The 11,341-nt window shown below is 41.5% G+C and overlaps 1 protein-coding gene and 3 non-coding genes across 4 annotated transcripts; 1 reads left to right on the forward strand and 3 right to left on the reverse strand.

The window, feature by feature from the left end:
• Positions 1 to 955: 955 nt before the first annotated feature.
• Trnar-ucg (transfer RNA arginine (anticodon UCG)) lies at positions 956 to 1,028 on the reverse strand. Its single transcript has one exon. It is a non-coding gene; the product is annotated as a tRNA-Arg (tRNA).
• A 179-nt stretch (positions 1,029 to 1,207) lies between these two features.
• Trnar-ucg (transfer RNA arginine (anticodon UCG)) lies at positions 1,208 to 1,280 on the reverse strand. Its single transcript has one exon. It is a non-coding gene; the product is annotated as a tRNA-Arg (tRNA).
• A 558-nt stretch (positions 1,281 to 1,838) lies between these two features.
• Trnaq-uug (transfer RNA glutamine (anticodon UUG)) lies at positions 1,839 to 1,911 on the forward strand. The gene has a single exon. It is a non-coding gene; the product is annotated as a tRNA-Gln (tRNA).
• A 7,997-nt stretch (positions 1,912 to 9,908) lies between these two features.
• Positions 9,909 to 11,139, reverse strand: LOC145774789 (cyclic AMP receptor-like protein A). The gene has a single exon (XM_082586099.1). The coding sequence runs from the start codon at positions 11,130 to 11,132 to the stop codon at positions 10,095 to 10,097; it is 1,038 nt and encodes a 345-aa protein (XP_082442225.1). The 5' UTR covers positions 11,133 to 11,139; the 3' UTR covers positions 9,909 to 10,094.
• Positions 11,140 to 11,341: the final 202 nt, after the last annotated feature.

Here is an 11,341-nt window from a genome sequence, read left to right on the forward strand (position 1 = left end):
CGGTCTTACACAAATGTTCTATGCTTAAGATAGCTATAAACTATATGAAACTTTGACGCTATCTTCGTTTTCGCCTAGCATAGCTTCAGCATCCCGATCAACTTTGAACTGAAAATATTTACTTTTTAGTCCAAAAAATGGCATTTTGCTGACTGTACATTTAGTGTACAACCTGTATAACTTGCACGGCTGCTAAAGCAAGATGGACGCAGTTACCCATAATGCTTATTGTTTCTAGCAATTAATCTTCACGAAGTCATGCTTGGCTAGTCAGAAAACAATGGTGACTCAACTAACCCACTGACTCAACTAACACCACCTTCCCCTACGCTTATTATTACTAATAGTAATCATTGTTTTAAATATACTTGTAAGTTAAAGTAATAATGGCTTGTAAGTAATGACGTTTTTTATTAGTGAGAAAACTTTTGCGCTACATATACACAAACAAAACTTACGAACACGAAGATTTTTTATGTCCAAAACACTTGAATCATTTTGTTTTTATTTGTGCAACTAAAGAAATTTTGACTGTTCGTAGCCAAAAACATTTTGCTAAATTTAAAATCTTCGAGTTTCAAAATAGTCGCACAAAGCTTTCCGAAGAAAATATTTAAACACGAACGGCTTACGAATGACGAATATTCGTGTTCGCACGAAGAGCATAGTATGCGGCCCTTGAGCTGCTTTATCCTAAGCATCCAGAAGATGGTCTACTACTTTCTGGAGCTTTTTATTTCAATCACATCTCACCCCATCCAGGGCATACACAACACAATTGCAAGATGGCTTCGTTTTCATGCTCCCTACTAAATATAATGAATAGGCTTGGCTACTTGACAAATGTAGGCTATACGGTTGAGGAATTGATTTTTTGAATCATTTATTAAGTGCAGATGATTTGAAATGTTGAAAAGTCGTGTCACCGTTTTTTCAAAGTAAATGGATTAAAAAGTGACCACAGAGAGACTCGAACCCCCAATCTTCTGATTCGAAGTCAGACGCCTTATCCATTAGGCTATGCGGCCGACGAAATTTCAGTGATCGCAATCAACTTTCATCGGTGGAATTGAGTCTTATGTTTGGAGAACGATTAAGTTTAAGTTTACTATCAGTTCACCAAGAAAATTAAGTTTAAAAATTAAGTTACCAAAAATTAAGTTACCAAAAATTAAGTTTACTATCAGTTAACCAAGAAAAAGTAAAGTGACCACAGAGGGACTCGAACCCCCAATCTTCTGATTCGAAGTCAGACGCCTTATCCATTAGGCCATGCGGCCGACGAAACATCAATGGTCGAAATCAATACTCATCGGTGTAAAGTTGTCTTATTTTTAGGGCGCGATTGGGTTTTGGAGGCGATTGTAGTCTATGGGTAGTCTAAACTAAAATCACATGATCAACAGTTTGCCTGCTTTTTTGCTATTTGGACAGATTGGTGTGTTTTGGTTTTTAAATCTGTCCAGATGATTGAAATGTTGAAAAGTCGTGTCACCGTTTTTCAAAGTAAATGGATTAAAAAAATGACCACAGAGGGACACGAACCCCCAATCTTCTGATTCGAAGTCAAACGCCTTATCCATTAGGCCGAGCGGCTGACGAAACAATAAGATGTTACTGCTATAAATCGGCAATTGTGGTGGAGCTCATTCGTGTCTGTTGTGTTCTACATTTTCATCGTTTGTCATTTATACATTTGACTACAGTAAGTTAATATACTGTGTACTTTCAGGGACATATCCAAATGGGGAGAGGCTCGGGTGAGCAATCGCTCCCTAAAAATAAGACAACTTCACACCGATGAGTAGGCTATTGATTTCGACCATTGAAATTTCGTCGGCCGCATGTCCAAATGGATAAGGCGTCTGACTTTGAATCAGAAGATTGGGGGTTCGAGTCCCTCTGTGGTCACTTTTTAATCCATTTATTTAAAAAAAAAAAGGTGGTTCGGCTTTTCAACACTTCAAATCATCTGGACAGATTTAAAAATCAAAATAGGCTGACACCAATTGGTCTAATCTAAATTGCAAAAAGTAGGCAAACTATTGTTCAAGTGAATAAAGAAATAACAGTAACCTCTCAATTACATGCAGTGGCGTAACTACCCATGAATCTTGTGGATAAATCCAGGGGCGGCACGTTGCTGGAGGGCGGCAAAATGTGATAACCTTTTAAACGAACAAAGACAATCACATTAATTTATTCTCAGAGAGACTCAGACTTTAAAAGACGTAAGTTAACACTGATCTAAGTGAAGCTAAAAAATTACACAAGTTATGCCTCTAAACTAATTTGCAAATTTTTTTATTGTGACTCACTTTGTGGTATTTTTATACGGTACTGGTATAATGATACTCATGCTGTTGAAGTCATCATGGAATGTCGGTTGTAACTTGTAATTATTGTAAGCAGATGGCCATGTTGTAAGCTATAGCATTGTTAAGTCAATTTAGTTTTGGTAGTTAAGTTTAGATTAGTTTTAAGTTTATTTCACTTTCGCGAGGAGACAGGAAGGGACTGTGAGGTTATCGCGTCAACGGCCACCTTTGCTATCTGTCTGTGGTAGATAGACGGGATTCCTCCATCTTCATGTGTGAAGATAGATTAGGTTTGTAAAAGATTTAAAGTTTCAGGTCTGAAATAGATCACTTAGCTTAACTCAGCAAATTTGCAATTAAGGTTATTGTTTTTTTAACTATGGTTCTGCAGATTCCAGAACAAAATTTAAGTTGCAAAGTTTTTAAGTTACTTTTGCCTATGAAGAGATTAAAAGAAAGTGGAGCTTTTTTTAGAAAAAAAAAAAAGAATTCTAAGTTAGAGAAGAAGAACTAAAAAAGAATAAAGGGGACATTTTGAAGTTCATAACAATTGCCTCTACTAAAGAAACAGAAGAGTCTGAAGAGGTTAGCAGCCACAGTAAATCGCTACCTCAAGTTGAGACGGAAGAAGAAGTGTACCTCGAGCAAAACAATAACAAAGTGATCATTGAAAGAAGTCAGCCTATGAATGAAACAATTTCAGATAAAGATAAAACAGACAATATCTATTATTCTCATAACGATGTGGCTACTTGGCCAGATACATTTACTCATAACATGAGAGTTGAGATGATCAAATTAGGGCCCGAAAGGTTTCAGAATATAGAAAGGGCATTCAAGCCAGCGATTAGTGTACGGTATTAAAGAAGGAGACAAAGAGAAAGAATCCTTCAGCTGTCTGAGTAAGGAGTGGTTTTACTTTGAACTTTTAATAAAATATAACAAACACTGTTTTAATTCTTCTGTTGTGTGAAATTTTAATCAGCTTTTACGACGGTGCTCAAGGGAGGGCGGGATTTCGAGGAAAAATCCAAGGGCGGCATATTGCGTTGCTACGCCACTGATTACATGTAGCTCCACACAAAGTGAAATTTGCATGACTTTTGACTCTTTTTTATTTCTTCAAAGAGTGGGAAACCCAAATTAACTTTTTGCGAGTTTTTTGTTTCAGCGTGATGTCATCGTGTACAACATGTGTTTTATCAAAAAAAAAATCCAAATTTTGTTGCCCTCGTCTTGCTAAGGCCGCTTTTGTTTGATACCCGTTTGCGAGGCCTCGCGCGCATCCAGCTATGATGTTGTGCGCTGTGACGTCACAAGGTACATACAGCCGTAGCCAAAAGTTTAAAACCAGACTTGATTTATGACAATCTTTGCATTAGGGAGCGTTCAAATATTACGTAACGCTGTTTTTCCGAATTTTTGACCCCCCTTTCCCCATGTGACGCCAACGTAACGTTTTTGTCACCCCCCCCCCTCCCCCACGTGACGCTTTTCCATTATAAAGCCCGTTTTGCCAGTTTATATCAAAATTATGACGTGGAAACACGTGCTGATAAAATATCTTGGTTTGTATGCACCTAAAGCTTACGTTTGAGACATGAAATTTTAGCTATATTCTTTTCTTGGAATTAAAACGTTATGTACCTACTGAAAACGTTTAGTAGCCCACTGTCCAAAATTTTTCGATTCAAACCTTTCATTGTTTGGTTATGTATTGAAAGAAACATCACAAAAGCGCAAAAGAAACCGCAAGAAAAGCTAAGCATCTTCGAATGGGGTCATCAATGCTTCAAAAATGTTTCTATATATTGGAGCAGTAGCCTACTCTCGCTTGTGTGGTTCGAACTTGATGCATAATTGTCTTTTTCAGACTCGCACGTATGAATGTCTTCTACCTGTTGAGAGGTTTGTGTCAAAGTCGTTTGGTTTTTAATGAACATATGTAGGCCTAGGCCAGTGCTATTCAACCGGGTATACTGTATACCCAAGTGTATACCAGATCAAAACTAGGGTATATAGCTGGAGAAGGGTATAGCCTACAGCTTAGATCTGTGATAGTGGAAGTCACAACAGAGACAGCAATTGGCGTATTTGTAAACTTTCAACCGGACCTACTGGTGTGCGGTTATTACTCGCCAACCTACTTTGTGCTTTTGAAATAGATACGCTCGAATATACTTTGCGAACAATTCGGGGCATTTTACACTGCACGGAGACCCAATAAGGGCTTTCAAGTTTCGTGACATATTCTGGATTGCAAATTTGGCGTACTTGGCGTCGATTTTTGATCGTTTGAATCAAGTGAAGATCAGTCTTCAAGGGAGAGGGGGAATATATTTCGGTCAACTAGCAAGATCAATGCGCTGAAGATGAAAATTGCACTCTGGAAAGAGAATGCTTTGCCGAAGAACTTCAATGAATTTCCTGTATTAAGTCAATACATGAAAGAGTCTAGCTGGGAGTTTGAGGACGTTTCTACTGAAGATAACTTGTCTGCCCTTATTGTTGGTCACCTGATATTACCTGCCGACAATTTCACTACGTATTTTCCTGAAGATAACGACTAATGTCTGGAAGCAAACTCGTGGATTATCCAACCATTTAATGAAGAACCAACTGAGGATGAGGAATTATTGGAACTACGGGCTGATTTAAATCAAATATACTCATTCCGAGAAGTGGATTACACAGAATGTTGGGTTTCTCGTCTTGAATTTCCCGAATACAAAAACCTCCCGCAAAAAGCCATTGATGTCTTGGTGTAGATGCCTACCACTTCTTCTTCTTCGTTTGAACCTTCTTCGCCATTCCAAGGGTCGAGGGGCTCTGCCTTTTACCACCCTTGGGCAGTGGCGGCGACGCGGTCTAGATGTTTGGGCAGGTGTCGAGCAGCCATTCAATTGATTTGTCATCCAGTTCACGCAGACCACGCACACCATTTGGCGCATGGTAGATGGCGCAATTACAAATGGTGTGGTCTACGGTTTGTTCCTCCTTGCCACACTCACAAATCGCGGATGGAGCCATCCCCCATTTGTGCATGTTCGAGCGGAATAGTCCGACGCCAGTACGCAGGCGGTTGAGCCGCACCCAGGCCTTCCTTGGCAAATGCATTCCGGTTGGGTGGTTGCCGGTGTCGGAGATGAAACTTTGGAGTCTTGAAGAGTTCTTCTTCCACTCCGAGCTCCATTGGTGGTCCGCCCAGGTAGCCGCACTGATGGATTGGTCTTCAGCAGTTTTCATCAGGAGTTGTGCGGCACGTACAAATGGGTGTCTCGATTTCAGTCGCTGAGGTTTCTCGTTCACAGACTCATAGAGACTTGAGTAGAGCAAGTGGTTGGGGTTCGTAGCGCGACGAGAAAGAGACAGGATAGCTTCTTCGCGACGAAGCTCAGCTGGTTGGATGCCTGCAAGGACAGGGAGATTTTCCGATGGTGTAGGTCGCAGGCATCCTGTCACGATACGCAAGGCGTCATTTATGGCAGTGTCAATTTGATGGCAGTGGGCACTGCGACTCCAGACAGGTGCACAGTATTCTGCTGGAGCGTGAACTAGCGCGATGGTGGCAATGCGCAGGGTATCGACTCCGGCTCCCCAGCCTGAGCCGGCCAGACGCCTTAGCAAAGCTGTGCGTGTTGAGATCTTTTTGCGTAGTGACTCCAAATGTTGACGGTAAGTGAGCGACCTGTCCAGGACTACCCCTAGATATTTAGGGTTTGGGCAGAAGGGCAGGGTTTTTCCATCGGTGTTGATCTTGAGCTCACGCTTCGCTTCCCGGTTGTTTAAGTGGAAGGCTGTCGTCACTGTTTTGGTTTCGCTGAGCTTCAGTCTCCATCTCTGGAGGTATGCCGAAAGTGTCGACATGTCCTGGTTTAGAGTCTCTTCCAATGTATCCCATTGATTCGACAAGTGTAAAATGGCCAAATCATCGGCGTAGGCGTATTTTGCGGATACCGTGATTGGCAAGTCGTGGATGTAGATGTTAAACAGAAGGGGGGCCAGGACAGATCCCTGAGGGACGCCATTTTTAAGGCGTCGTAACCTGCTTGGTTTACCACTTCCGGTGGTGAGGGTAAAGCTTCTGTTGTAAACGAGCTCCATGATCATGCGGACCATGTGCCTGTCCGGGAGCAGGCGGAGGAGTTTGCAGGTGAGGCCTTGGTGCCATACGGTGTCGTATGCGGCTGTGAGGTCAAGGAACACAGCACCAGCCTTCTTCTTTGCCTCAAAGCAGTCTTCGATGTCTTGAGTCATGAGAGTGACTTGGTCTACAGTAGATCTTCCACGTCGAAAACCAGCTTGTTCCCGGGGCAAGAGTGGGTCTATAATTGGTTCGACTCTAGTGTAGATAAGACGTTCGAAGATTTTAAAAGGGATACAGAGAAGAGATATAGGTCGATAGCTCTTCGGATCCTCTTGTGGCTTATGAGGCTTAGGGATCGCGACTACTTTGGCTCGTCTCCAAATTTTGGGGACTTTGAGTTGGCATAAGCAGGAAGACAGAAATTTGCGCAGCCAAGACTTCATGGCGGTGCCAGCATGGAGTACAAGTTCGGGGCAGATGTTATCGGGACCAGGGGCCTTACGGGTCTTAGTTGATTGTAGGGCAGCGGTGAACTCATCGGACGTAAATTCACCAGAAATGCTTTCCTCATCTGGTGTTGGGATTTTCCAGAGATCAGACGTTTCCCTCTTTACAAGTTTGGAGAACTTGCGGTCGCCTATTTTGTACGTCCCGTTTTTCACAAGTTCTGATGCGATGTTATTGGAAGTAACGGGGCATTGGCGGGAAGGGCGTGCTGAACGGCCCGTAAGGTTGTTGACAGTACTCCATGCTATTCGGCTAGAGTGTGTAAAGTCGATAGTGTTGACGGTGTTTTTCCATCGCTCTAGCCTCCGTGAGTCCAGCCGATCAAGCAGTCTTGTTGCGGCTGAGATAGAGGCAGCACCTGGTGAGGCACGAATATAAAAGCGGTATAAAGTTTCGCACTCTGAATCCCAGCACGGCGTGTAGTTCTTTCGGCGGCCGCGAGGGATAGCTTGTTTAGCTGCGGATTTGATAGCACGGCAGAAGTCTTGGTAAGCCTCATCCACATTGGCGGTAGAAGGTGAGGGTAGTTCCGCCGCGGTTTGATTGGTTATGAGGCTGTAGCGATTCCAATTGGCCTTTCTGAAGTTCCATCGCTTCACTGGGGCACTTGGGATGGGAGAGACAAGCTTAGGGGCAGTGATAAGCGAAGGTCGGTGTTGGGAACGTGGGAACTTCTCTAGCACACGTCTGTCAGGAAGAGAGCTGTCTGTGTCCATGCTTGCAAAGGCCAGGTCAGGGTTTGTGCCCGTTCCCCAGCGTCCGGACCAGAAGCTGGCTGGATCTTTTGGATTGTAAAGGAGGGCGAGGTTGTTGTTTGCAGCCCAAGCAGCCAGGCATTCTCCGTCGCTGTTGATGTACTTGTAACCCCAGTCGGTGTGCTGGCAGTTAAAGTCACCAGCATAGATACTGGGTGAGGGGAATGCGGGTATAGATGATGGGTTCAGGTGTGAGGATGGTGGCTTGTATACATTGATGATGTTGTAATTTTCAATGATCACACAAACCCATTCTATTTCCTCATTGGCGGAGGAGTTTGCAAGCGTCCAGTTTAAGCTCTCATGGACAAACGTGGCAAGGCCATGCTTCCTGCTTTGGGTAAACCCAGCTAGTGAGTAGTGTGGAATTACTAGCTTGTCTGCAGAAGTGCAGTGGGTCTCCTGGAGGAGGATGACAAGAGCTCGGTCCTTATGAGCGAGCTGCTCGATCACATCAATCTTGCTGGATGTGATGCCCTCAGCGTTCAGCTGTAAGATGGTGGGACGACGGTACTTGTCGACAGTGGAACTGCCGCGCTCTGAAAAGAGCGGTTCTCGTGGAGTCTTGTGCTGAGCGTTCCGGGTCGAGGTTCGGTTTTGACAGTCTTCGTTTCGCATTTTTTATGATGCTACTTACAGGGGGGACCGCGTGAAGGTGACTGTTCTTCCCCCCTACCTACCACTTATTAGTGTGAAGAAGGATTTTCCAGTCTTGTTGAGATCAAGTCAAACAAACACAACTCGATACTTGACATTGATTCTTTAATGCGGGGAAGAATAGAATAAGAGCTAACACCACGTTATGTCCAACTTGCCGAAACAATGCAACAAGCTAGCCATTAAATCAACTTCAATTTTGACGTTTTTTGCACTTTTGCAAGCGTAGTTTCTTGTGCCCAGTTCAAGACTACTATAAACACTTTAACAAACAATTAATTAATTATTAGTTCTTTTTACTTCCTGTGCACAATTAAACATTGCTATTTGTGAGGTACCGGTATACGAGTAAGTTGCTATACTGTAAGAATGCTGCCTTGCAATTTCGCAATGCGAGGTTTTAAGCACTTAGAACCTATATGGAATTACGGGAATTACAGTAGGCTACCGTAGTTGATACTTGATAGAGATTTTGTTGGTGCTAAATAGGTGCTGTTGGATATGATTTCAGCTTAATTTAGTATCCAAACAACGATACCAGCCAGCACAAATAAACTACCGTACTCGTAAGCGTTACGTAACGTTTTGCTTGAACCCCTTCCCCCCCGATGTGACGTTAACGTAACGCTTTACATAAACCCCCCCTCCCCCTCGATAGCGTTACGTAATATTTGAACGGTCCCATAGTTCAAAACACTGCATCAGATATTGTTTCAGTTGCATCATCTTATATCTGATGCAGTATTTTGAAGTAAAAATTTGTTCGGGAAAATTAATGGTACTCAACAAAGTGTTTTCGGAACATAGCGACCCTTCCCCGCAGAAAAATACTTGAAGCTACCCATTTCACTAAAATTTGGTCATTTTTTAGTTAAAACATTTTTATTTTAGTAGTAAAAATGGGCCCCGTCAAAAGTGAAAAAACGAAAAACTACTCATTTTTCCTTTGCAATGTTACTTTAGGGGGTTAATTATAGTTGCCCGACTTCCTCCCTACTCGGAGCCCCTGCATAGGACACCGATAAATCATTTTCCTACCAAGTTTAGAGGTTTAAAAAAAGGTAGAAGCGACAAAATGTGGACGTTATAACGTGCATGATACCAAAGCAGAACAATCAGTTTAAAATATGGCACGGTCGCAACACCTTACCTTATAAAATACACCTTAATTGAAAATGTTTTATGCTTTAATTTATCTCACAGAATCGGTTCAAAATCATACAGTGGGAAAATCCTAAATCTTTTTCTTTTCACAAAAACTTCAATGATTACCGTGTGTAAGTTAAGATATACTCTATCAAAACCTGTTCTGTATAATTCTACCAGTCTTTTAACGCTGTAAAACTACAAGTCTGAACAACAGACAAAAACAGTTAGGACTTGTAAAATTAAATCCAATAAAAAGTAGGGTATATATATATAATACTTTGACACCATGTAGGCCTACATTTTTCTTACAAAGTGTAATTGAGTAAAGACGTATATAGACAAACTCTATCAGTTTCAAAGGATATGAAACTTAGTGTTTTGTCTTGTCCAATCCAAAACATGATAAGAATTGATCATTTACGATTTAATTTATTATGGTATAATTTCACAGGTAATGCACATATGTCCAACAGGTATAAACAAACATACAGTATTAGTGCAACAGGTTGCATAGAAATGTAAAAACATGTACAAAGTTTTATATGCCAAACGAACTATAATGATTAGGAATTTGCTGACATGTATTGTACGCAAAGTTGCACATCAGCCAACAATGTGAAATCAATTTAATGAACTGTAACTTGAATATCTGTCCAACGAACCTTGTCGATGTATTGTTTCATTCTCAATGCCGACTTCACTGTTACCTGCTGTTGCATCTGTCGTATCACTTGGCGAAGTTAGATATTCTTGCACAGCTGAAGGACCAAACCTGTTTGCCCATGCAAGCTGAATATGATTCCAGTTTAACTTCTTTCTTGTTTCTGGATCAAAACCAAAGACTACTGCATTTAATGCCCCTTGCAGCGGAGCAGTTAACACAGTCAAGACCCACAGTACATACACATCATCCCCCTCCTCTGTTGCAGCATTATGGATTCGAAGAATGAGAGGAAAGATTGACAAAACCAAATAAACAAATGGATAAGCCTTCAACACCTTGATGTCCTCCTCAATCAAGGCATTATTTCTTTCAGAATCTTGATTAAAGTTCCCATGCCAAGAAGAAGTCGTTAGTTGTCGCTTCAAAAATATTATGATGTAGCTGTACACCATAAACAATGCAAATATCACGATGAACACTGGTATGTACCAAATCACAAACCTCCAAACAATAGAGTCGTGTTTGATCCAACACCACGCACCAGCAGGGCCATAATTATTGCCAGCAAGTGGCAAAAGACTGAGCAGAAGTGGAGGTACAAACCAACATAGAAAATGATAATACTTTTCCAAGTTCTCTGTTCTTTTGTGCCTCACCACATTTAGGTACAAATTAAATGTGATGCAAGACACCCACATTAGAACTGTCCAACCAAAGTATGTCAACCACCAAGCTTCAAAGTCACAGGTCGGTCCATCAGGCGTCATATCTCCAAGTAAATAACCAATTGCGTCAAACAAAGCAGCAATACTTAAGTAAAGAATTAGTCTTTGGGATAAAATGTTGTATTTGCGGAACAGCCAAATTGCAGAAATCATGAACAGGCAACCAACCAGAGACAAAGTTCCTGTAACTCTTTTCAAAATAATAATAGTTCCACATTTTTCCATGTCACCATTGAACAGACCACATGTGGAAGTAGTATTATTACTCATACTTAATGTAAACTCTTATATACAAATTTAAAGAGATTTAGTCACAACAATCTATTTAAAAGTTCAAAATAAGAATTAATCTAATGAAAACTATAAGCAATAGACAATAAGCATATCTCTAATCTGCTAACACTGATGATTATGCAATATGCATCTTAGATATGGTCAGGCTTTCCACTGCAACAGAGGCTTTCTCATACAATAACCAC

Source organism: Aplidium turbinatum, chromosome 7 (genome assembly GCF_918807975.1).
Source record: "Aplidium turbinatum chromosome 7, kaAplTurb1.1, whole genome shotgun sequence".
Lineage (NCBI taxonomy): Eukaryota > Metazoa > Chordata > Ascidiacea > Aplousobranchia > Polyclinidae > Aplidium > Aplidium turbinatum.